The following is a 26,160-nucleotide window of genomic DNA, read 5'->3' as shown; positions in this document are numbered from 1 at the left end:
GTTTCTGGTGGCTCAGACTCTTTGAGAGTCTGATTCATTTTTTGGGGTGTTTTTGGGGGGAGGTTTTGTCCACCCACAGCATCTTCCAGCCCCCCCGCACCCCATTCCGGCCCCACACTGGATTTTGGGGTGCTGGCGGATGCTGGGGTTGCGCCCTAAACGGCTTAAAGGGAAATTTGGGGTGTGGAGGGGCAGGAAAAAAAACCCAACCCCGCTGTGTCCCCCCTTCTCTTCCTGCCTCCATCCCGCTGAGCCCCCCCATTCCATGGAACCCCCATTTCTCCCAGGGCCCTTTCAGGGACCCCCCCCCCTCATATCAGGGACCCCCAGTTTTTATCAGAGACCCCCCTCATTACCGTGACCCCCTCCACACTTTATGGGGTACAAAATGCGACCCCCCTCAATGCAGAGGGGGCGGCGCCGCTTTTTTTTGGGGGGGGTGTGTGGGGGGTTGGCCCCGGGGTTTTTTTTGGGGGGTGTGTGGGGGGCTGGCCCCGGGGTTTTTTTTTTGGGGGGTGTGTGGGGGGCTGGCCCCGGGGTTTTTTTTTGGGGGGTGTGTGGGGGGCTGGCCCCGGGGTTTTTTTGGGGGGGTGTGTGGGGGGCTGGCCCCGGGGTTTTTTTGGGGGGGTGTGTGGGGGGCTGGCCCCGGGGTTTTTTTTGGGGGGGTGTGTGGGGGGCTGGCCCCGGGGTTTTTTTTGGGGGGGTGTGTGGGGGGCTGGCCCCGGGTTTTTTTTTTTGGGGGGGGTGTGGGGGGCTGGCCCCGGGGTTTTTTTTTGGGGGGGTGTGTGGGGGGCTGGCCCCGGGGTTTTTTTTGGGGGGGTGTGTGGGGGGCTGGCCCCGGGTTTTTTTTTGGGGGGGTGTGTGGGGGGTTGGCCCCGGGGTTTTTTTGGGGGGGTGTGTGGGGGGCTGGCCCCGGGGTTTTTTTTGGGGGGGGGTGTGTGGGGGGCTGGCCCCGGGGTTTTTTTGGGGGGGATGAAGAAGAGGAGGGTGTGTGTGTGTATGGGGGGGGGGGGGGTTGGCCCGAGATTTTTTTTTTGGGGGGGGGGGGTCTCTGTGGCAGCGCATGCGCGTCCGCCCCTTCTCCCTGCGCCGGGCAGCGCGGCTCTCCCGGCAGGTGCGGGCACGGGCGGTACCGGCGGTACCGGAGGGGCGGGGAGGGGGGGGGCCGCGCCCGCCGCCAGCCGCGATTGGCCCGGCCCGGCCCGGCTCGGCCCCCTCCGGGCTCTGGGGAGGGGGTTCCCGGCCCGCTGCCCCCCTCTCTCCCGGCTCGGCTGTTAAAGCCCCCCGGTGCCGGCGGGGACTGCTCGGTTCTACCGGAGGAGATGAGTCCCGGCGAGCCCTGAGCACGGACCAGGTAGGTGTGGTACCGGTACCGGGAACCGACACCGGGAACCGGCACCGGAACCGGCACCGGAACCGGCAACCTGAATCGGCACCGGTGCCGGCAACGGGCAACCGAAACCGGCAACGGTACCGGCACCGGGAGGGGGATTCGGGAACCGGAACCCGTACCGGTACCGGCACCGCCCCCGCTGCGGGCCGGCCGCGGCGATGGAGACACCGGCAGGACCGGGACGGATCCGCGGTGGGGCCCCGGTGGCGGGGATGGGGACGGTGACAGCGACAGCGAGGCCGGTGCCGGTGCCGGTTCCGGTACCGGCAGCGCTGAGGAGGAAAGGGGCTGGATGGGAGCCGGCGGGGAATGCGGGGGCTGCGGGAACGCGGGGCCCGGCGGTGGCGGGGACGGGGACGGTGACACCGGAGCTGGCGGGGCTGCGGGGACGGGGGCGGTGACACCGGCAGCGACACCGCGGCAGGAGCGGGATGGATCCGGGCCGGGGAATGCGGGGGTTGGGCCCCGCGGGTCCCGGTGGCGGGGATGGTGACGGTGACACCGGCACGGCGACACCGGCCCGGCGGTGACGGGAGCGGGGCAGAGATCCGGCCTGGGGACACAGCGGGGACACCCACTCGGTGTAGGGGGACACTGTGGGTGGCCCTGGCGGTGGGCGGACACTGAGGGGACGCTGAGGGGACAGGGATGGGGGGATCTGGGGTTGGGGACAGTGAGGCCGGAGGGGACACTGCGGGGTCTGGGGACACTGTGTGTGTGGGGACACTGTGGGTGGGGGGGATGCTGGGGACACTGAGGGGACACTGAGGGGGGTGATGAGGTTGGGGACAGCGGAGCTGGAGGGGACACTGCGGGGATCAGGGGCACTGGGACAGCTGGACAATGGGGGCGTGGCCACTGGCCTTGCGGGGACACCAGGACAGGGGGACACTGTGGGGACCGGAGCTTCCAAGGGCTGGGGACACTCAGAGGGGTTTGGGGACACTCAGAGGGGCTGGGGACACTCAGAGGGGCTGGGGACACTCAGAGGGGTTGGGGACACTCAGAGGGGCTGGGGACACTCAGAGAGGTTGGGGACAATCACTCAGAGGGGTTTGGGGACACTCAGAGAGGTTTGGGGACACTCAGAGGGGTTGGGGACACTCAGAGGGGTTTGGGACACACACTCAGAGGGGTTTGGGGACACTCAGAGAGGTTTGGGGACACTCAGAGGGTTTGGGGACACTCACAGGGGTTGGGGACACTCACAGGTGTTGGGGACCACCGGCACTGGGGACAGCGGGACAGACACACCTGGCGACACTGGGACACGCTGCCCCTGCAGGCAGAGGTGGCCCGGGGTGACAGGACAGCTGTGGGTGCCACCAAGCTGTCACCTCCCAAGCCGGGGGCCCCCTTGGGCTCTCCCAGTTCACTGGTGTCACCCTGGCGGGCCGGGGGGCGGGAATGTCCCCGTCCCGGGTGACACAGTGGCAGGGCCGGGATGTCCCCAGCGCGGGGACACAGCCGGGATGGAGGGACGGATGTGGGTGAGGACAGGGACAGGGCAAACCCCAAAATCGGGGGGATCCGGGGGTCCCCTCCCGCTTTTGGGCACCGGGCCCGGTGTCGGGTGTCACTGGCGGCGTGTGGCCGAGTCGCCTCCGGGGCTGGCGATGTCACCGAGGGCTCGGAGCGATGCCGGGGCTTGGCCCGGGAGAGGCAGGAAGAGCGGGGCAGAAAAAAAAAAAAAAGGATAAATAAATTAAAAAAAGAAAAAAAGAAAAAAAGAAAAAAAAGAAAAAAAGAAAAAAAGAAAAAAAGAAAAAAAGAAAAAAAGAAAAAAAGAAAAAAAATGGGGGGGAGGAAAGGGGGAAAAAGAAAAATAAAAGGAAAAAAAGGGGGAGGAAAGAAAAAAAGGAAAAACAAGGGGGGGGGGGAAGTGGAGAAAAGGGGAAAAAAAGAAAAATACAAGAAAAAACAAGGAAAAAAAAGAGGAAAAAGAGGAAAAAAGAAAGATAAGGAAAAAAGGGGAAAAATTTAAAGAAGGAAAAAAAAAGGGGGGGGGAAGGGAGGAAAAAGGGAGGGGGAAGGAAAAAAACAAGAAAAAAGATAAAAACAAAAAGAGAAAAAAAAAAAAGGAAAAAAGGAGAAAAAAAAAAAGGGAGGGAAAAAAAAAGAAAAAAAAAAGAGGAGCAAATCCTGCAATTCCAAACGAAAGGCTGCAGACTGTGTGCCTAATAAAGCTCGCAGCCGGCGCAGGGCCCACACTGGAGGGGATGGCAGCTTCCCGAGGTGATAATTTATTCCGGCGGGGCCGGGGGGGGAGCGCCCGGAGCGGCGGCGGCGCGTTGCCGGTGCGATGTGACGGCAGCGCGCTTTGCAGAATTCCTTTGTTGTGGGCAGAGAGGAGGGGACGCCGAGCCGGCCCCGCCGCCGCCGAGGCCACCGCAGCCCCCCCTCCCCCGGTGACAACCCCGGTGACAACCCCGGTGACAATCCCGGTGACAATCCCGGTGACACACCCCCCCACCCCCCACCCCGGGGTCCCCGCTGGGGAGGAGGGGACACCGCGGAGGTGGGCGATGTGGGGAGGGGGGTTTAGGGGTCGTGCCCCTCCGAGGAGAGTGGGGGGGACACGCTGGAGGAGGGGGTGGGCACCGAGATGTCGCCTGGTGGTGGTGGTGGTGGCACCGCTGGCCGGGAGTGACCCGCGGGGACAACGAGAGGTCGCGGGGGCTGCGGTGTGTGCGGTGGCACCCTCAGGGCTGGCGCGTCCCCAGGGTGGGGACAGCGATGTCCCCGGGGTGGCCGGGTGGGTGGGCAGTGCCACCTCCGTGCTGCCACCGTGGAGCCAGCGCTGTCCCCAATGTCCCCTCAGCAGGGGACAGGTTGTAGGGAGGGGGGGGACAGGTGACCCCCCCAAACCATCCGGGTGGTCCCGGCGGCCTGTGTGGAATTAAGCTCGGTTTCAAGCTCAAAAGCTAATCGCCGGCCCCGGGATTTGCATATTCATGAGCGGGATGAATAATTCATGAGGTGACAGCTAGTGACAGATGTGAAAATGTTCGCCCGGGTTTGTTTTCTTTCTGGGGGGGGGGGCGTTTGGCACCGGCGTTATTTTAAATTCCTCTCGTCTCTGTCGTTCCCCCCCGGCTGGGCCGGGACACCGCGGGGACAAGGGACACGCGCTCCTTGTCCCCGGGGGTGGCCGAGCCGCGTGGCCTTGGGGACGTCACGGTGACACCGCCCTGGGTGCGGGGAGACCCTGGAGTGAAATCCGGGCCTTGGTGGCCCTGGTGGCCCTGGTGGCCCGGCCACCTCTGTCACCTGGCTGTCACCGCCGGGCGCTGCGCGGTGACACCTACACGGCCCAGCCCACAGCCACTTTCCCTGGGAATCCTGGCTGGATCCTGCCAGGGATCCGGGATCCATCCCGGGTCGATCCTTGTTGGCACCACAGGGTCAGGATGTCACCGTGCCACCCAGGGCTGCCTCAATCCCGGCTGGATCCTGCCAGGGATCCAGGATCCATCCCGGGTCGATCCTAATTGGCACCGCAGGGTCAGGATGTGGCTGTCCTCAACCCCGGCTGGATCCCGTCCCGGCCTTCCCTGAGGATCCCGGATCCATCCTGGGCCGATCCCAGTGGGTCATGATGCAGCTGTGCCACCCGAGGCTGCCTCAATCCCGGCTGGATCCTTCCTGGGGATCCAGGATCCATCCCAGGTCGATCCCAGTGGCACTGAAGGGTTGATGCCACCCCGGGCTGCCCCAATCCCGGCTGGATCCTTCCTGGGATCGGGGATCCATCGCGGTGTCACCGCAGGGTCGGTGTCACCCCGGGCTGCCCCAGTCCCGGCTGGGCCGGGTTGTGGATTCGTGGATCACGAGGATTCGGTCCCGGGGACACTGGCCTGGCTGTGGGGACATTGCCAGGTGACACCCCGTGTGGTGGCCCCGGCAGGGCTGGCACCTCCCGTGTCACTTGTCCTGACCCCGGGAGAAACTTTTTGCTGGCTCAGCATCTTCCCGGCGCTCCTGGCAGGGGCAGGGGACAGGGACAGGGACAGAGCCACGGGGAATGTGTCACCTGCCTGTGCCAAGGTGACAGCGGCGACAGCCGGGTGTCCCCAGGGGAGCAGAGCTGTGTCCTGACCCTGCCCTGGGGACAGTTTGAGGACATCCAGGTGTGCCCAGAGCAGCAGGGCTGTGTCCTGTCCCTGCTGTGGGGACAGTTTGGGGACAACCAGGAGTAAATACTCTTGAGGAGGATTTCTACTCCGAGGAGGATTTCTACTCCCACACCCACTGTCCCCATCCCAGTGTCCCCATCCACACTCACTGTCCCCATCCCACACCCACTGTCCCCATCCCAGTGTCCCCATCCACACTCACTGTCCCCATCCCACACCCACTGTCCCCATCCCAGTGTCCCCATCCCAGTGTCCCCATCCCACTGTCCCCATTCACACCCACTGTCCCCATCCACACCCACTGTCCCCATCCCACTGTCCCCATCCCACCCCACTGTCCCCATTGCATCCCAGTGTCCCCATCCCACTGTCCCCATCCCACCCCACTGTCCCCATTGCATCCCAGTGTCCCCATCCCCTTGTCCCCATCCCCATGTCCCCATCTCATACCCAGTGTCCCCATCCCAATGTCCCTGTCCCACTGTCCCCATCCCACTGTCCCCATCCACACCCACTGTCCCCATCCCACTGTCCCCATCCCACCCCACTGTCCCCATTGCATCCCAGTGTCCCCATCCCACTGTCCCCGTCCCACTGTCCCCATTGCATCCCACTGTCCCCATCCCAATGTCCCCATCCCACTGTCCCCATCCCACCCCACTGTCCCCATTGCATCCCAGTGTCCCCATCCCCTTGTCCCCATCCCCATGTCCCCATCTCATACCCAGTGTCCCCATCCCAATGTCCCTGTCCCACTGTCCCCATCCCACTGTCCCCATCCACACCCACTGTCCCCATCCCACTGTCCCCATCCCACCCCACTGTCCCCATTGCATCCCAGTGTCCCCATCCCACTGTCCCCGTCCCACTGTCCCCATTGCATCCCACTGTCCCCATCCCAATGTCCCCATCCCACTGTCCCCGTTGCATCCCAGTGTCCCCATCCCCTTGTCCCCATCCCCATGTCCCCATCTCATACCCAGTGTCCCCATCCCAATGTCCCCGTCCCACTGTCCCCATCCCACTCCAATGTCCCCATTGCATCCCAGTGTCCCCATCCCCATGTCCCTATCCCACACCCATTGTCCCCATCCCAATGTCCCCATGCCACGCTCAATGTCCCCAGCGGTGCTTGGACCGAGGTCACAGCACTCTCACTTTGTCCTGTGGGATCTCGTGCATGCCCCAAAAGTCAAAATCAACATTTCGACAGGAGGATCCCGAACCTCCCAAGCCCAAAAGTGCCGAGGAATTCCAATTTTCCCCCCCTGGAGCTGGAAAAAAAAGGGAAAAGTTTGGCGGGAGAAGTTTGGCGGGGAGAAGTTTGGCGGGGAGAAGTTTGGCGGGAAAACTTTGGCGGGAGAAGTTTGGCGGGAGAACTTTGATGCTGGCCGCGCTGACCTGGAGGAATTTCCTATTTTCCTTTCCCGGAGCAGCGATGAAGGAACTGCTGTCAGTGCCCTGGAGCAGCCCCCGGGGGCTGTTTTGGGGGATTTTCCAGCTCCTGGGAGATTTATCTGCTCAAAGGCCTCTCCCCTGAGCCCGGGAATTTCCCAGGTCACCTCCCTGTCCCCTCCCAGCCGGTGGCTTTGGGGACAGAGCGCCCCGTGGAGCTGCCAAGGCTTTTTTTTTTTTTTTTTCCTTGATAAGAAATCAGATAAAAAGCGGTTTTGCATCCCCCCAAAAAAGCCCTTTGCCAGCACGGAACACGGGGGGTCTCCTTTTTTCTCACCGTTTCGCCTTTTTTCTTCTATTTTCGTCCCATAAAAGCACGGAAAGGACAGGAGGAGGCATCAAGGGCTGGAAAATGGAGCAGCAGGGATGGGGGGATGAGGCGCAGACTGGGGTTTGGGGAGGCGTGGGGGGCTCCTGGGGGGCCCCCCAATGCTGGGGGTCCCCAAATCCGTGTCTGGGACAGGGCGGGGATCGGGGAAATCAGAGAGCAGAAAATTCCCGGGTGGGTCTGGTGGGGGAACTCGGGGTTTGGCTCAGGCTCCTGGCAGAACTTTGGGGTTTGGGGGTGCGGGTGGTGTCCCCACTGACTGTGCCCGGCCGGTTTGGCACCCCAGGGGTGAGGGGTGGCTGTGGTGGGACCTGGGGGGTGGGGACAGGAGCTGGGTGATGGTGACAGGGACTGGGTGATGGTGACAGGAACAGGGTGATGGTGACAGGAGCTGGGTGATGGGGACAGGGACTGGGTGATGGTGACAGGGACTGGGTGATGGTGACGGGAACTGGGTGATGGGGACAGGGACTGGGTGATGGTGACAGGGACTGGGTGATGGTGGTGGGCACTGGGTGATGGTGACAGGAGCTGGGTGATGGTGATGGGGACTGGGTGATGGTGACGGGAACTGGGTGATGGTGACAGGGGCTGGGTGATGGGGACAGGGACTGGGTGATGGTGACAGGAGCTGGGTGATGGTGACAGGGACTGGGTGATGGTGACAGGAGCTGGGTGATGGTGACAGGGACTGGGTGATGGTGACAGGAATAGGGTGATGGTGACAGGAGCTGGGTGATGGTGACAGAGACTGGGTGATGGTGACAGGGACTGGGTGATGGTGACAGGGACTGGGTGATGGTGACAGGAGCTGGGTGATGGTGACAGAGACTGGGTGATGGTGACAGGAGCTGGGTGATGGGGACAGGGACTGGGTGATGGTGACAGGAGCTGGGTGATGGTGACAGGAGCTGGGTGATGGTGACAGAGACTGGGTGATGGTGACAGGAGCTGGGTGATGGTGGTGGGCACTGGGTGATGGTGACAGGGACTGGGTGATGGTGACCGGAGAGGGGTGATGGTGACAGGAACAGGGTGGTGGTGACGGGAACTGGGTAATGGTGACAGGAACAGGGTGGTGGTGACGGGAACTGGGTGATGGTGACAGGGACTGGGTGATGGTGACAGGGACTGGGTGATGGTGACAGGAGCGGGGTGATGGTGACAGGAACTGGGTGATGGTGGTGGGCCCTGGGTGACACCTGGGCCGGGTTTCGGTTGTGGTGAGCACCGGGTGATGGTGACAGGCACTGGGTGGCGCCTGTGCCAGGCGATGGTTGTGGTGGGAGTTGTCTGATGGAGCTGGGTGATGCTGGTGGGCACCGGGTGATGCTGGTGACAGGAGCTGGGTGGTGATGGTGATGTCAGCTGGATGACGGTGGTGGGCACCAGGCAACGGCTGTGCCGTGACGGGTGATGGTTGTGGGGGGGAACACCAGGACATGGCTGTACCCATGACAGGTGACGATGGCAGTGGGATTTGGGTGCTGGTGGTGGGCACCGGGTGATGGTTGTGCCATGACTGGTGACAGCCCTGGTGGGTGCCAGGTGATGGCGGCAGGCCCTGGGTGACACCCGTGCCAGGTTTGGGTTGTGGTGGGGGACACTCAGGGGGGTTTGGGGACACTCACAGGGGTTGGGGACACTCAGAGGGGTTGGGGACCACCGGCACTGAGGACAGCGGGACAGACACGCCTGGGGACAGTGTCACCCTGCAAGCAGTGACAAGGGGTGACAGGACAGCTGTGGGTGCCACCACGCTGTCACCTCCCAAGCCGGGGGCCCCCTTGGGCTCTCCCAGTTCACTGGTGTCACCCTGGCGGGCCGGGGGGCGGGAATGTCCCCGTCCCGGGTGACACAGTGGCAGGGCCGGGATGTCCCCAGCGCGGGGACACAGCCGGGATGGAGGGACGGATGTGGGTGAGGACAGGAACTGGGCAAACCCCAAAATCGGTGGGATCCGGGGGTCCCCTCCCGGTTTTCGGCATCCATGGAGGGGACATCCCACGGAGGGGACAGGACATCCCGCAGAGGGGACATCCCCGCTCCTGCGGCGGGGATTTGTGCCCCGAGGTCCCCCGGCCTGGCAGCCCGCGCTGTCCCCGCAGGTCAAGGATGGTCCATGTGACGGGGGATGTCGCCTGTCGCCTCCTGCTCGGCCTCTCCCTCCTCCCCCTGGCCGTCCTGGGTAAGCGCTCGGGGCTAATTAAAGGGCCGGCAGCAAATACCTGATGAACTCCGGGGGCCGCGAGAAATAAATCCCGACGGGGAACGATAAAAAACCCGACCGGAGCTCGGGATTAGGGAGGGAGAAACCCCCCGAGGCCGCCGTGCCCCCTCCTCCCCTCCCCGGCCAGACCTTAAATCCCTAATCCCACTGGTGGCCCCCTCCCCACGGCCCCGCTGAGCCCCCCGGGGATTTACCGCGGGTCTGAGCCCCCCCTGTTCCTTCCCTGTCCATCCCTGTCCCCTCCTGTCCCTTCCCTGTCCCCTCCTGTCCCCTCCCTGTCCCCTCTCCCCCCGTCCCTCCCTGTCCCCACAGCTCGGGGGGGCTTTGGGTTCGGAACGCCCCCATGAGCTCGGGGAGCGATGAGGGTGGGGGATGAAGGGGAGGAAGGCTCCCGGGGGGTCGGGTGGGTGGGGGGGGGGATTAGTGGCTGTCCCCGACCCCCCCCCCCCAGCTGGTCCCTGACCCCCGCCGGGGGGTTCCCGGGGGGTCCCAGACGCGGGGGGGATTTGCTCAGGCTGGGACGGGATTAGGGCGGGAGGAGGAGGAGGAGGAGGAGGAGGATGAAGAGAGGGTGGTCACGGCCCTGTCACCGTGGTGCCACCCGGGTTTAGGTGACAGGGACAGGGACAGGGACAGGGACAGGGACAGGGACAGGGACAGGGACAGGGCGTGCTGGTGTCCCCTGGGAGCCGTGTGACACCCAGGGGTGCAGAGCGGTGGGCACAGCTTGGGGACATCCCGGGGGGGCTGGGGACATCCTGGGTGAGGCTGGGGACATCCCGAGAGGGACTGGGGACATCCCGGGGGGACCGTGGACCCCACCCGAGTGGGGGGCTCAGCCCCAGAGGGGTCGAGGTGGGGCTGCAGCCGCTCCATGGGTGGGGCAGAGCTTTATCCCAATCCATCATCCCCATTCCTGCTTTTCCTGGGGGGCTCAGGGGTGCCCCCCACACCCCACCACGCCCCTTGCCCCACTCCATGGGGGGCAGAACCTTATCCTAATCCATCATCCAAATTCCTGGGGGGTTCAGGGGTGCCCCCCACACCCCACCACGCCCCCAGCCCCACTCCATGGGGGGGGCAGAGCCTTCCTGGGGGGCTCAGGGGTGCCCCCCACACCTCGCCAAACCCCCATCTACCACCCAACCCCCCCCAAAAAAACCCACCCCAACCCTCTCTCCCCTCAGGCTCCCAGGACGAGGGGAAGGTGATCCACATCACCAGGGTGCAGCACCGGGCGGTGCAGGTGGGGCTGGGCGAGCCCGTCACCTTGCCCTGCCTCTTCCTCCTGCATCCCTCCTCCTCCTCCTCCTCCTCCTCCTCCTCGCCGGGCCCCGAGGAGCCCGCGGAGCCCCCGCGGATCAAATGGAGCAAAGTGCGCTCTGCCGACGGGCAGAGGGAGGACGTGCCCATCCTGGTGGCCAAGGAGAACGCGGTGAAGGTGGTCAGAGCCTACGAGGGGCGGGTGTCGCTGCCCGCCTACCCCCGGGACCGCTCCAACGCCTCGCTGCAGCTGCGGGCGGCCCGCGCCAGCGACGCGGGGCTCTACCGCTGCGAGGTGGTGGCGGGCATCGATGACGAGCAGGACCTGCTGCCGCTGGAGGTGACGGGTGAGAGGGGCCAGGTGGGCGCGGGGTGGGGGGGCACGGCCAGCGGGGAGCTGGAGGGGTGCAGCAGGAGCTGGGGAGGGGGGGGAGGTAAAGCTGGGGGAGTGGGGTGGTGAGAGGGAGGTGTGGACCCCGTGAGGGTTGTGCACCTCGTTTGTTCCCTGCGCCCCACATGGGAGCTGTGCACCCCACATGGGAGCTGTGCACCCCAAATGTGCTCTGTGTACCCCGTTTGTTCCCTGCACCCCATGAGAGCCGTGCGCCCCACATGGGAGCTGTGCACCCCACATGTGCTCTGTGTACCCCGTTTGTTCCCTGCGCCCCACGAGAGCCGTGCACCCCAAATGTGCTCTGTGCACCCCGTTTGTTCCCTGCGCCCCACATGGGAGCTGTGCACCCCAAATGTGCTCTGTGCACCCCATTTGTTCCCTGCGCCCCACATGGGAGCCGTGCACCCCAAATGTGCTCTGTGCACCCCATTTGTTCCCTGCGCCCCACATGGGAGCTGTGCACCCCAAATGTGCTCTGTGTACCCCGTTTGTTCCCTGCACCCCGTGAGAGCCGTGCGCCCCACATGGGAGCTGTGCACCCCACATGTGCTCTGTGTACCCCGTTTGTTCCCTGCGCCCCACGAGAGCCGTGCACCCCAAATGTGCTCTGTGCACCCCGTTTGTTCCCTGCGCCCCACATGGGAGCTGTGCACCCCAAATGTGCTCTGTGCACCCCATTTGTTCCCTGCGCCCCACATGGGAGCTGTGCACCCCAAATGTGAGCTGTGCACCCCATTTGTTCCCTGCACCCCATTTATTCCCTACACCCCTTTATTCCCTGCACCCCATGAGGGCTGTGCACCCCATTTGTTCCCTGCACCCCCATTTATTGCCTGCGCCCCACGAGAGCTGTGCACCCCCACACGTGAACTGTGCACCCCAAATGTGCTCTGTGCACATTTATTCCCTGCATCCCATTTATTCCTTGCACCCCATTTGTTCCCGGCACCCCACACATGAGCTGTGCACCCCATTTATTCCCCCCTGCACCCCACAGACCCCACACAAATCCTTCCCCTCGCCCCATCTCTGCCCCTGTCGCCCCCCTCACCCCCCAGACCCCACACCAGCCCTCTCCCCCGCCCCCCCTCCGCCCCTGCCGCCCCCCGGTGCCACCTCGGCGCTCCCGTGTCCCCCCCCCAGGCGTGGTGTTCCACTACCGGCCCGCGGGCCAGCGCTACGCCCTGAGCTTCCCGGCCGCCCGTCGCGCCTGTCGCGACAACTCCGCCGTCATCGCCTCCCCCCAGCACCTCCAGGCCGCCTTCGAGGACGGCTATGACAACTGCGACGCGGGCTGGCTCAGCGACCAGAGCGTGCGGTGAGCGTGCGGGATGGGGGACGACCCCCGGGGACCCTCCCCCGGGCACCCCCCCCGAGCCCACCGTGCCCCTCCCGGCAGGTACCCCATCACCCAGTCCCGGCCCGGCTGCTATGGAGACCGCGAGAGCCTCCCCGGGGTGCGCAGCTACGGCCGCAGGGAGCCCGCCGAGCGCTACGACGTCTACTGCTACTCCCGGGAGCTGCGGGGTGAGGGATCGGGGGCGGCCGGGGGGGTCCCGTGGTGCCCACGGTGGGGGGGTGTCCGGGGGTGTCCCTTTGTGCCCACGGATGGGTGCCCGGGGGTGTCCCTTGGTGCCCAGGGTGTCCCTTGGTGCCCACAGATGGGTGTCTGGGGGTGTCCCTTGGTGCCCACGGTGTCCCTTGGTGCCCACGGTGTCCCTTGGTGCCCACGGCGTCCCTTTGTGCCCACAGTGTCCCTTGGTGCCCACGGCGTCCCTTGGTGACCACGGTGTCCCTTCGGTGCCCACGGTGTCCCTTGGTGCCCACGGTGTCCCTTCGGTGCCCACAGTGTCCCCTGGTGCCCACGGTGTGGCCAGGAGCATGTCTGGGTGCCCAAAGACGTCCCTCCCTGGCCGTGCCATGGCTGCGTGCCCACAATGTTCCTCCATGGCCCTGTCTTGGTGCCCAGGGCTGTCCCTCCGTGGCTGTGGCCGTGGCTTGGCCAGGTGCCCACTGATGTCCCTCTGTGGTCACAGTGTGGCCAGGTGTCCACTGATGTCCCTCTGTGGTCACAGTGTGGCCGGGTGCCCACTGATGTCCCTTCCCAGCCATGGCTGGGTGCCCACGATGTCCCTCTGTGGTCACAGTGTGGCCAGGTGCCCACTGATGTCCCTCTGTGGTCCCAGTGTGGCCGGGTGCCCACTGATGTCCCTTCCCAGCCGTGGCTGGGTGCCCACGATGTCCCTCTGTGGTCACAGTGTGGCCGGGTGCCCACTGATGTCCCTTCCCAGCCATGGCTGGGTGCCCACGATGTCCCTCTGTGGTCACAGTGTGGCCGGGTGCCCACTGATGTCCCTCTGTGGTCACAGTGTGGCCGGGTGCCCACTGATGTCCCTTCCCAGCCGTGGCTGGGTGTCCACAGTGTCCCTCACTGGCCATCGAGTGGCCAGGTGCCCAGGGGTGTCCCTCCCTGGCTGTGGCACAGCTGGGTGCCCAGAGATGTCCCTCCCCAGCCCAGCCACATCTGGATGCCCACAGATGTCCCTTCCCAGCCGTGGCTGGGTGCCCACGGTGTCCCTTTGTGCCCATTGCATGGCCAGGAGCACAGCTGGCTCCCCAGGGCTGTCCCCCCGGGGCCACATCCCCTCTCACCCCTCCCCACCACGGTCCGGCCGCGGGCTGGATGCCAGCGCCCCGTGCCACCCTCGGCACCGGGGACATCCCGACAGCGCCACTCCCAGCGGCCACTTCCTGTCCCCGCGTGTCCCCAACGCCTCCCCCTTGTCCCCTCTCCCGCAGGGACCGTGTTTTACGCCACCCTACCTGGGCGCTTCACCTGGCAGGGTGCCCGCAGGCACTGCCGGAGCCGGGGGGCATCGCTGGCCACCACGGGCCAGCTCCACCTGGCCTGGCGACAAGGGCTGGACCGCTGTGACCCGGGCTGGCTGGCCGATGGCAGCGTGCGCTATCCCATCCGGCAGCCGCGCAGGAAGTGCGGGGGCGAGGCCCCGGGGGTGCGGACCCTCTACCAGTTCCCGAATCGCACCGGCTTCCCCCCCGCCGCCTCCAAATTCGACGCTTACTGTTATAAAGGTGAGGGGGGATCTCGCCGGAGCCCCCCCGGCCGCTCCTTCCTTCCCTCGGGGATGGGCCGGGAAAATTGCTGGGCAATTAATATTTAATATCCAATATCAAGAATCAATATCCAACATTCGGTATTAATATTTAATAATAAGTATTTAATATTTAGTATTCGATATTCAGTATTCAGTGATCAATATTCGATATTCAGTATTCGATGTCCAGCATTCAACATTCAACATTCAACATTCGATATTCAATATTCGACATTCAATATTCGATATTCGATATTCGATATTCGATATTCGATATTCGATATTCGATATTCGATATTCGATATTCGATATTCGATATTCGATATTCGATATTGATTGGGGGGGATTAATGAGGTGAATGAATGAGGAGAGGAGCTCGGCTGTGGGGAGGTGGGTGGGGGGCCACGGGACCCCCTCGGTGCCACCTCTGACGCCCGTGGTGTCCCCAACAGCCGCGGGACACGGCGACACGGAGGAGCCGGTGCTGCCGGTGCCACCCACGCCGGACCCGCCCGGCAGCGACAACGAGCTGGGCACATCGGGGGACACCCGCGACATCCCCCGCGACCCCCACGACCTCCTGCCACCCCCGGGCCGTGCGGCGCTGGGCGAGGATGAGGATGAGCAGCTGCGGCCGGCGGGCGGCAGCGCGGTGTCCCAGCGCGGTGACCTCCCGGGCGCTGCCGTGTCCCCGCCACCGGGGGCCGCAGAGGTGGGGACAGGGGGTGTGACATCGCTGCCACCCACCGCGGCCACCTGGCTGGTGTGGCCGCGCCACGAGGAGTCTCTGAACGTGGTGGATGAAGGTCCGGAGAGCTCCCGGCGGGATCCCGAGAGCGCCAGCCCGGAGCAGGGACACCCCGAGGGACCCGCGGCCACCCTGGGGTCACATCCCCGGAGCCCAGCCCTGCAGAGCGGCCCGTCCTTGTCACCGGCGGGGTTGGGGACGGTCCCCAGCGCCCCCCTGGAGACCCCCAGCACCCCGAGGAGGAGCTACCCCGGCCTGAACGGGCGACACTTCCAGTTCCAGCGGCACAGCCGGGACCCCGAGGTGACAGCTGGGGACCCCACAGTGTCTGGAGACCCCACAGTGGCAGCTGGGGACACCGCAGCGAATGGAGACCCCGAGGTGACAGCTGGGGACCCCACAGTGTCTGGAGACCCCACAGTGGCAGCTGGGGACACCGCAGCGAATGGAGACCCCGAGGTGACAGCTGGGGACCCCACAGTGTCTGGAGACCCCACAGTGGCAGCTGGGGACACCGCAGCGAATGGAGACCCCGAGGTGACAGCAGGGGACACCACAGTGTCTGGAGACCCCACAGTGGCAGCTGGGGACACCGCAGCGAATGGAGACCCCGAGGTGACAGCTGGGGACACCACAGTGTCTGGAGACCTGGGGGTGACAGCAGGGGACCCCAAAGTGGCAGCTGGGGACACCATGATGTCTGGAGACCCCACAGTGGCAGCTGGGGACACCGCAGCGAATGGAGACCTGGAGGTGACAGCAGGGGACCCCAAAGTGGCAGCTGGGGACACCACGATGTCTGGAGACCCCACAGTGTCTGGAGACCCCACAGTGGCAGCTGGGGACACTGCAGTGTCTGGAGACCTCGAGGTGACAGCAGGGGACACTGCGGTGTCTGGAGACCTTGAGGTGACGGCTGGGGACAGCACAGTGTCTGGAGACCCTGAGGTGACAGCTGGGGACACTGCAGTGTCTGGAGACCCCAAAGTGACAGCAGGGGACAGCACAGTGTCTGGAGACCCCGAGGTGACAGCAGGGGACACTGCAGTGTCTGGAGACCCCGAGGTGACAGCAGGGGACACTGCGGTATCTGGAGACCCCGAGGTGACAGCAGGGGACACCGCAGTGTCTGGAGACCCCAAAGTGACAGCAGGGGACAGCACAGTGTCTGGAGACCCCGAGGTGACAGCAGGGGACACCGCAGTGTCTGGAGACCCCTTGGTGACAGCAGGGGACACCGCAGTGTCTGGAGACCCCTTGGTGACAGCCGGGATTGTCACCCAGTCCCCCGTGCTGGCTCAGGAGCTGAGGGCACCCGCAGCCGAGGCCGTGGGGCCGTGGGGGCTCCCCCGAGCCGGCAGCCACAGCCCCCCGAGGGAGGGTCCCCGCGCGTCGCCCCCCGCGCTGCAGGAGGACACCGGCCCCGGTAAGTGACACCGGCCCCGGTGAGTGACACCAGACAGCGCCCGGGGTGTCCCGGCTCGGTCACCTCCCGGTGACACCGCGGCTGTGCCGTCTCTTGCAGAGCTCACGTCCCCGGCCACCCCCGCGGCGTCCCCGGTGTCCCTCCCGCCGGCCCCGAGGGCTTCAGGGACGTCCCCGGTGCTGTCGCCGTCCCCCGGCGCTCCCCGCGACGCCGGGGGCTATCGCGACATGACCGCGGGTGGCGCTCAGCCCCGCGGGGACTCGCCGAGGCCACCCGCCGATGTCACCGAGGACTTCTCCGGCGACATCCCCGCCCGGGAGGGCTCCGCGCCCCCGCCGCTGCCCCCGGCCCCGCTGGTGGCCGAGGGTCCCGAGGTGTCCCCTCCGCCCCGCGGGGACAGCGGGGACGGCAGCGGGGCCGCGGGGGACGGGGCGCTGGAGAGGCAGAGGAAGGCGGTGGTGACATTCCTGCGGCCGCAGCGGGGACATCCCGACAGCCCCGGCCACTCCCGGGGGGCTGCTCCGGGACCCCGGGGACCCTCCGGCCCCACGGAGCCCGGCCCTGAGCAGCGGGAGGAATCCCGGGATTTGGGGAATGGCCCAGAGGAATCCCGGGATTTTGGGGAAGGCCCAGCCCAGCCCCGGGATGTTGGGAATATCTCAGCCCAGCCCAGGCAGGAGGAGCAGGAGGAATCCCGGGATTTTGGGAAATCCTGGGATGTTTGGAAAGGCCCAGCCCAGCCCAGCAGAGAAGCAGCCGCGTCCCCCGAGGCGCGGGATGTCCCCTCAGTGTCCCCGGCCCCCGAGGCGCGGGATGTCCCCTCGGTGTCCCCTTCCCCTGCATCCTCCGAGGCCCGGGATGTCCCCTCGGTGTCCCCGTCCTTCCCAGCCCCCGAGGCGCGGGATGTCTCCTCGGTGTCCCCTTCTCCCACGTCCCCCGAGGCCCGGGATGTCCCCTCGGTGTCCCCTTCCCCTGCATCCCCCGAGGCCCGGGATGTCCCCTCGGTGTCCCCTTCCCCTGCATCCCCCGAGGCCCGGGATGTCCTCTCCGTGTCCCCGTCCCTCCCATCCCCCGAGGCCCGGGATGTCCCCTCCGTGTCTCCTTCCCCCGCGTTCCCCTCGGCCCGGGCTGTCCCCGCGGTGTCCCCGTCCCCCTCGGCCCGGGCTGTCCCCGCGGTGTCCCCGTCCCCCTCGGCCCGGGCTGTCCCCGCGGTGTCCCCGTCCCCCTCGGCCCGGGCTGTCCCCGCGGTGGCCCCGTTCCCCTCGGCCCGGGCTGTCCCCGCGGTGTCCCCGTCCCCCTCGGCCGTGCTGTGGGGCAGCCCCGCGCTGCTGGAGCCGCTGCTCGAGGAGGGCTCCGCAGGTTTCCCTCCCCCAGACCCGCCGCCCACCCACCGCCCCGAGCTCCAGCACCTCCTCCCGTCCGCCCCCGCCACCCCCGGGGCCCCGAGTGTCCCCAAAAGCCGGGATGCCCCAGCAGCCCCCGGTGAGGAGGACGCCTCCGGGGAGGCCAAGAGGGAGGAGCCCCCCACGCCCCTCAGCCCCTGGCTGTCCCCAAATGTCCCCAACCCAGCGGGGACAGAGCCCGGCGGGTCCCCGAGAGCGGCGCTGCTCTTTGAGCCCTCCGCGGTGCCAGAAATGGGGGGCGCGGGGCGATCCCCAGAGTTGGGGGGAACGGGGGGACCCCCAGAGTTGGGGGGCCCGGGGGGATCCCCAGAGCTGGGGGGCACGGGGCTGTCCCCGCTGCTGGACGGTGACAGCGGCAGCGGCGAGGAGGCGGCGCCGGACGAGCGGGAGCTGCTGGCCTGGGTGGGCACCGGCAACGGCAGCGGTGAGCTGGGAACACCGGGAGCACCGGGAGCTGGGGACACCGGGGGGGCTGGGGACACCGGGAGCACCGGGAGCTGGGGACACCGGGGGGGCTGCGGGAGCGGTGAGCGGGGGACACCGGGAGCTGGGGACACCGGGAGCTGGGTACACCGGGAGCGCCGGGAGCTGGGGACACCGGGAGCTGGGGACACCGGGAGCACCGGAAGCTGCGGGAACGGGGAGAGCGTTTTGGGGAAGTTTTGGGGCGGAGGTTTGGGCGGGGTCGCTGCTTTTATCCCAAATCGCTGCAGCTGATGGGGTGGGAGAGGGGGTGGCGCGGGTGACACCGCTGCCAGAGTGGGAGTGGCACAGGTGACACCGCTGCCAGCTGATGGGTGGGAGCAGAGGTGACACCCCTGCCAGCCCATGGAGTGGGGACAGAGGTGGCACAGGTGACACCCCTGCCAGCCCATGGAGTGGGGACAGAGGTGGCACAGGTGACACTGCTGCCAGCCCATGGGTGGGGACAGAGGTGGCACAGGTGGCACCGTGCCCCCACCCCAGCCCGGCTCATGTCCCCGCTGCCGCCCCGCAGCGCCAGCGGACCCGTGCCACAACAACCCGTGCCTGCACGGCGGGACGAGCCGCGCCAACGGCTCCGTGTGCGGCTGCAGCTGCGCCGCCGGCTTCACCGGCGAGAACTGCGAGATCGGTGAGCGCCCGGGCCGCGCTGGTGACCTTTAGCCCGGGTTTTAGGTCTTTTTCCTCCTTCCTGGCACAAGCTCCTGTTTGTTTAAGGACACTTTAAAACCCTCTATTTGTTTAAAACCAAGCTCGCATTTCTTACCTCTCGTCTGGGCGGGTTTATGCGTTTTAGTTTCCCTGCAGGTTCTAATTCAGCCCTGGCGTTTCTGGCCGCTCCCGTGTGGATTTGGCCCGGGAGGGGGAATTCGCACCCTGGCAGGGCGCGGGGGGTGGGGACAGCGGCCGTGTCACAGCTGCCGGTGTCCCCTCAGACATCGACGACTGCCTGTCCAGCCCGTGCCAGAACGGCGGCACCTGCATCGACGAGATCAATTCCTTCGTGTGCCTCTGCCTGCCCAGCTACGGCGGCAGCCGCTGCGAGAAAGGTGGGGACGGCCGCCGGTGTCACCTCCCGGTGTCACCGTGTCACAGCGTCGGCTCCCGGTGTCACCTCGTCCCAGTGTCGCCTCCCAGTGTCGCCCCCCAGTGTCACCTCCCGGTGTCACCTCATCCCGGTGTCACCTCCCAGTGTCGCCCCCCAGTGTCACCTCTCAGTGTCACCTCCCAGTGTTGGCCCCCAGTGTCCCCCTCCCAGTGTCACCTCCCAGTGTCACCTCCCGGTGTCACCTCATCCCGGTGTCACCTCTCTGTGTCACCTCTCAGTGTCACCTCCCAGTGTCACCTCTCAGTGTCACCTCATCCCAGTGTCACCTCTCAGTGTCACCTCCCAGTGTCACCTCCCAGTGCCACCTCCCAGTGTCGCCTCCCAGTGTCACCGCGGGGACACTGCCCAGCCCTCTGTGGCTTTGGGGAGCTGGGAGGGGACACGGGGACACTGCCCGGGGGACACAAACCCGCGCGTGTCAGGGCTGGGGAGGGCTCCTCGCTGCTCTGCTGTCGCTGTAGGACACGAAAGAAAAGTTCCAGATATTCCAGGAGGATGGAAAACAGGAACAACACCTCTCTGATCCCACGGGTTAAACCGGAGAAACGGCAAAACACGAGCTGGCCAACGTTTGTTTGGGGAGAGTTGTTTAAAGAGATTGTTTTGAGAAAGGAGAGTTGGTTTATCAGGATTTTTTTTGAGAAAGGAGAGTTGATTTATCAGGATTTTTTTGGAAAGGAGAGTTGGTTTATCAGGATTTTTTTGAGAAAGGAGAGTTGGTTTATCAGGATTTTTTTTTGAGAGAGTTGGTTTATCAGGATTTTTTTGGAAAGGAGAGTTGATTTATCAGGATTTTTTTGGAAAGGAGAGTTGGTTTATCAGGATTTTTTTTTGAGAGAGTTGGTTTATCAGGATTTTTTTGGAAAGGAGAGTTGGTTTATCAGGATTTTTTTGAGAAAGGAGAGTTGGTTTATCAGGATTTTTTTTGGAAAGGAGAGTTGGTTTATCAGGATTTTTTTTGAGAAAGGAGAGTTGGTTTATCAGGATTTTTTTGAGAAAGGAGAGTCGGTTTATCAGGATTTTTTTTGAGAAAGGAGAATTGGTTTGCCAGGAGCTTTTTGAGAAAGGAGAGTTGGTTTGCCAAGATTGTTTTGAGAAACGAGAGTTGTTTCACTGACATTATTTCAAGAAAAAACTTCCTTGAGAAATTTCCCTTGGGGGGGGAAAAAAAAATCACCTGCTAGCAGGATAAAAAAAAAAAAAACAACTCTCTGAGGCCCACACTGTGTCCCCGCAGACACGGAGGGCTGCGAGCACAACTGGCACAAGTTCCAGGGACACTGCTACCGCTACTTCCCGCGGCGGCGCTCCTGGGAGGACGCGGAGCGCGACTGCCGGCGCCGCGCCGGGCACCTCACCAGCATCCACTCGCAGGAGGAGCACGCCTTCATCAGCGGTGCGTGCGCGGGGAAACGGCAATAACCGAGCAGCCCAGTCAGTGTGATTCCAACAGATTGATTCCTTTGTTTGGTTTTTTTTATTATTTTATTATTTTATTGTTTACGTCACGGGGCGGGTATAGATGGTGGGTCTGCTGTCCAGCTGGGCGTCCCTGGGTTGGCTGAAACGCTTCTTCGTGGGGGGAAATGGGAATGACTGAATTAATGTGCTTCCAACAGAATCATAAAATCAATCAATCAATAGACAGAATCCGTTTATTGTTCTTATCACATGGCAGATATAGATTGTAGGTGTATTGTCCACCTGGGCGTCTCTGGGTTGGCCGAGCTGTTTGTTCATGGAGGGAAATGGGAATAACTGAATTAATGTGATTCCAACGGAATCAAATAATCATATCATAATCAATCAATCAATCAATAAACAGAATCTGTTTATTGTTCGTATCACATGGCAGATATAGATTGTAGGTCTATTGTCCACCTGGGCGTCTCTGGGTTGGCCGAGCTGTTTGTTCATGTGGGAAATGGGAATAAAAGAACTAATGTGATTCCAACAGAATCAAATAATCGTATCACAATCAATCGATCAATCAATCAATCGACAGAATCCGTTTATTGTTCGTATCACATGGCAGATATAAATTTTAAGTCTATTGTCCATGTGAGCGTCTCTGGGTTGGCTAAACTGCTTGTTCGCAGGGGGAAATGGGGATAACTGAACATCATAATAATAGTAATAGTAGTAATAATAATAATAATAATAATAATAATAATAATAATAATAATAATAATAGCAATATGCATTTCTAACACCCTGCTGTCGCCTCCCCTGCCCTCGGGGTGCTCCTGGCCCTCCTCGTGAGAACTGCACGTGTGTTTTTTCCCCCCTCCCGCAGGTTTCGGCCACGAGAACACCTGGATCGGCCTCAACGACCGGATCGTGGAGCAGGACTTCCAGTGGACCGACAACACCGGCTTGGTGAGGGGGTTTTGGGGGGCTCCGAGAGGGGGCTTGGGGCGCGGGGAGGGCGGCGAGGAGGGTGTCACCCCCGTCTGGCGGCCCCGCAGCAATACGAGAACTGGAGGGAGAACCAGCCCGACAACTTCTTTGCGGGCGGCGAGGACTGCGTGGTGCTGGTGTCGCACGAGATCGGCCGGTGGAACGACGTGCCCTGCAACTACAACCTGCCCTACATCTGCAAGAAAGGCACAGGTACGGCCTCGGCCCGCGGGGCCTGGCGTCCCTGTCCCCGTCACGCAGGTCCTGGTGTCCCCGTCACGCAGGCCCTGGTGTCCTTGTCCCCATCCCACAGGTCCTGGTGTCCCCCCCAGCCTGCAGGTCCTGGTGTCCCCATTCCATAGTCTGTGATGTCCCTGTCCCCGTCATGCAGGTCCTTGTGTCCCCGTCCTGCTGTCCCTGGTGTCACTGTCCCTGTCCTGCAGGTCCTGGTGTTCCCATTCCATAGTCTGTGATGTCCCTGTCCCCGTCATGCACGTCCTTGTGTCCCCATCCTGCTGTCCCTGGTGTCACTGTCCCTGTCCTGCAGGTCCTGGTGTTCCCATTCCATAGTCTGTGGTGTCCCTGTCCCCGTCACGCAGGTCCTGGTGTCCCCATCCTGCAGGTCCTGGTGTCACTGTCCCTGTCCTGCAGGTCCTGGTGTTCCCATTCCATAGTCTGTGGTGTCCCTGTCCCCGTCACGCAGGTCCTGGTGTCCCCATCCTGCAGGTCCTGGTGTCCCCATTCCATAGTCTGTGGTGTCCCTGTCCCCATCACGCAGGCCCTGGTGTCCCTGTCCCCGTCACGCAGGTCCTGGTGTCCCTGTCCTGCAGGTCCTGGTGTCACTGTCCCCATCCCACAGGTCCTGGTGTCCCCATCCCACAGGTCCTGGTGTCCCCATCCTGCAGGTCCTGGTGTCCCCATTCCATAGTCTGTGGTGTCACTGTCCCCGTCACGCAGGTCCTGGTGTCCCTGTCCTGCAGGTCCTGGTGTCACTGTCCCTGTCCTGCAGGTCCTGGTGTCCCTGTCTCTGTTCTGCAGGTCCTGGTGTCACTGTCACCATCCCACAGGTCCTGGTGTCCCCATCCCGCAGGTCCTGGTGTCACTGTCCCTGTCTCACAGCCCCTGGTGTCCCCATTCCATGCTCTGTGTTGTTCCTGTCCCCATCCTGCAGGTCCTGGTGTCCCCATCCCACAGTCCCTGGTGTCCCTGTCCCCATGGCGTCCCCATCCCGCAGCCCCCAGCAGGGGTGGGGACATCCCAGCAGGGGTGGGGACATCCCCGCAGCGCTTTGAACGAATCCAGGGCATTTTTATCCCAATTTTTATCCCCTTTGGGAACTGATTTTTTCTCCTCAGAGCAGCAGGGACATCCCCGCAGCGCTTTAACTGAATCCAGAACATTTTAACCCAAATTTTTACCCTTTTTTTTTTTCTTTTTAACCCTTCCCCTCCCAGTGCTGTGCGGGCCCCCCCCGGAGGTGCCCAACGCTTTCCCGGTGGGGAAAAAGAAGGAAAAATACAACATCCACTCCAGCGTGCGCTACCAGTGCCTGCAGGGCTTCAGCCAGCGCCACGTGCCCACCATCAAATGCCACAGCAGCGGCAAGTGGGAGCGCCCCAAAATCCTCTGCACAAAACGTGAGTTTGGGGGAAATTTGGGGGAGTTTGGGAGAGGGGGGTGGGCAAGTGTGAGCGCCCCAAAATCCTCTGCACAAAATGTGAGTTTGGGGGGGAAATTTGGGGGGGCTGAGGAGAGGGGGGTGGCCCCAAAATCCTCTGCACAAAACGTGAGTTTGGGGGGAAATTTGGGGGGGCTGAGGAGAGGGGGGTGGCCCCAAAATCCTCTGCACAAAACGTGAGTTTGGGGGGCTCAAGGGGGAAATTTGGGGGGCCGGAGGAGATTTGGGGGTGGGCAAGTGACACCGCCCCGAAACCCTCTGCACCAAACGTGAGTTGGGGTGACTCCGAGGGTGAAATCTGGGGCTCCTGAGGAGGAGGAGGAGAGCCGTGACCCCGTTTTCCCGGCCCCGGTGCCAGCCCGGCGATCCCACCGAGCCCGGCGGCACCGGCGGCACCGGCACGGCCGCCAGCACCAGCAGCAGCAGCAGCAGCACAAACCCCGCAAGGAGCGGCGAAAAAAACACCGCCAGCGCCTCCGCCTGGACTGGATGGAGGAGGGCCACTACTTCTAGAGCCCCGGGCAGCGCAAAAATGGGGAAAAAACCACAGAAAAAGAGGATTTGGCGATGTCCCCCCAGCCCCTCTCCCACCCCTCTCTCTCTCTCTCTCTCTCTCTCTCTCCCTTCTTTTTTGATTCCTTTTTGGGTGTCCGACAACCGTAGGGATTAGGATCTGGAGGGTCTGGGCTGGATGGAGGAGGGTCAAAACTTCTAGAGCCCCGGGCAGCGCAAAAATGGGGAAAAAACCACAGAAAAAGAGGATTTGGCGATGTCCCCCCAGCCCCTCTCCCATCCCTGTCTCAATCTCTCGCCCCTTCTTTTGTAAATCCTTTTTTTTTTTTTGGACTTTAGCTCCTTTAGGGTGGTTGACCCCCGTAGGGAATAGGATTTGGAGGGTCTGGGCTGGATGGAGGAGGGTCAAAACTTCTAGAGCCCCGGGCCAGCACAAAAAAAAATAATTAAAACAACAACAAAAAAAAGGGATTTGTCGATGTCCCCCCAGCCCCTCTCTCTCTCTCTCCCCCTTTCTTTTTTAATTCCATTTTTGGGGGCTTTAGCTCCTTTAGGATGCCCTGCCCCTGTAGGGAATAGGATCTGGACTGGATGGAGGAGGGTCAAAACTTCTAGAGCCCCGGGCAGCGCAAAAATGGGGAAAAAACCACAGAAAAAGAGGATTTGGCGATGTCCCCCCAGCCCCTCTCCCACCCCTCTCTCTTTATCTCTCTCCCTTCTTTTTTAATTCCTTTTTGGGTGTCCGACCCCCGTAGGGATTAGGATCTGGAGGGTCTGGACTGGATGGAGGAGGGTCAAAACTTCTAGAGCCCCGGGCCAGCACAAAAAAGAGAAAAAAAAGAAAGAAAAAAAAAAAGGGGGAAAAAAAAAAAAGAGGATTTGGCGATGTCCCCCAGCCCCTCTCCCACCCCTCTCTCTCTCCCCCCTTTTTTAATTCCCTTTTTTTTGGCTTTAGCTCCTTTAGGATGCCCTGCCCCTCGTAGGGAATAGGATCCAGCCCTCCCTGCATGGCCCACGCTCAGCCCCCCACCCACGGCTCGGGTTGGACCCCCCAGCCCCGCACAGGGACCCCCCCGAACTCGCCCCCAGCCTGGGCTTTGTCGCTGTCCCCAAAGCGGGGCTGGATCGTGTCCCCCTTGGGGCGTCTCTGGGGTTTTCTTAGCGGCTCCCCCTCGTTTCCCTGCCCCAGCACCTCGGGGTGGGTTTTGGGGAGGGGGTAACCCTGGTGTTGTGCCTGAGGTGTTTTGGTTTATTCCGGAATTCTTTTCCTAGGGAATTTCCTCTAAAGCCAGAGAAGCGTTTTTCGTAAAAAACTTCGGTTTTTTCGTCCCGTTATTTTTCGGGACGCGTCTCCCTTTCGTGCTGTTTCACGCGGACCAGTCTGACTGGTGGGAACACGGATAAGTTTTCCCTCGCGTTGGTCAGAGCAGAGGGGCTTCGAGGAGAAACCCCTCCCGGGGAAAGGAATGAAAACAAAGTTTACGAAACGCTTCTGGTGTTTACAGGAAATTCCCTGGGAAAAGGATTTCGGGATAAAGCAAAACACCTCAGGCACAAAACCCGGGCTGCAGGGGGGGACACGGTCCCGCTCCACGCCTGCTTTTGGGGGTGCTCTGTGGGGTTTTTGGGGTGCTCTGTGGGGTTTTTGGGGGTGCTCTGTTGTTTTTAGGGTGCTCCGTTGTTTTTGGGGGTGTTCTGTGGGGTTTTTGGGGGTGCTCTGTGGGGTTTTGGGGGTGCTCTGTGGGGTTTTGGGGGTGCTCCGTTGGGTTTTTAGGGTGCTCCATTGGGTTTTAGGGTTCTGTTGTTTTTAGGGTGCTCCGTTGTTTTTGGGGGTGCTCTGTGGGGTTTTTGGGGTGCTCTGTGGGGTTTTGGGGGTGCTCTGTTGTTCTTAGGGTGCTCCGTTGTTTTTGGGGGTGTTCTGTGGGGTTTTGGGAGTGTTCCGTTGTTTTTAGGGTGCTCCGTTGTTTTTGGGGGTGCTCTGTGGGGTTTTTGGGGTGCTCTGTGGGGTTTTGGGGGTACTCTGTTGTTTTTAGGGTGCTCCGTTGTTTTTGGGGGTGCTCTGTGGGGTTTTGGGGGTGTTCTGTGG

General features: G+C 62.9%; 1 protein-coding gene across 1 annotated transcript; it reads left to right on the top strand.

Moving 5' to 3' along the window:
- Positions 1-8,983: 8,983 nt before the first annotated feature.
- Positions 8,984-26,157, top strand: NCAN (neurocan). The gene is made up of 15 exons (XM_066205537.1): positions 8,984-9,500; positions 10,730-11,152; positions 12,343-12,517; positions 12,599-12,726; positions 13,999-14,292; positions 14,768-16,489; positions 16,589-18,132; positions 18,205-18,316; positions 18,890-19,006; positions 19,311-19,424; positions 20,721-20,879; positions 21,780-21,862; positions 21,952-22,096; positions 23,338-23,524; positions 23,883-26,157. Exons 1-15 carry the CDS (start codon positions 9,215-9,217, stop codon positions 24,229-24,231), a joined length of 5,838 nt encoding a protein of 1,945 aa, XP_066061634.1. The 5' UTR covers positions 8,984-9,214; the 3' UTR covers positions 24,232-26,157.
- The last annotated feature ends 3 nt before the right edge of the window (positions 26,158-26,160 follow it).

The sequence above is a fragment of the Chamaea fasciata genome, unplaced genomic scaffold (assembly GCF_029207755.1).
Source record: "Chamaea fasciata isolate MVZ Bird 193981 ecotype frontalis unplaced genomic scaffold, bChaFas1.0.hap1 SCAF_28, whole genome shotgun sequence".
In the NCBI taxonomy this organism is placed as follows: domain Eukaryota; kingdom Metazoa; phylum Chordata; class Aves; order Passeriformes; family Sylviidae; genus Chamaea; species Chamaea fasciata.
This window is presented reverse-complemented; position numbering and strand designations above follow the sequence as displayed.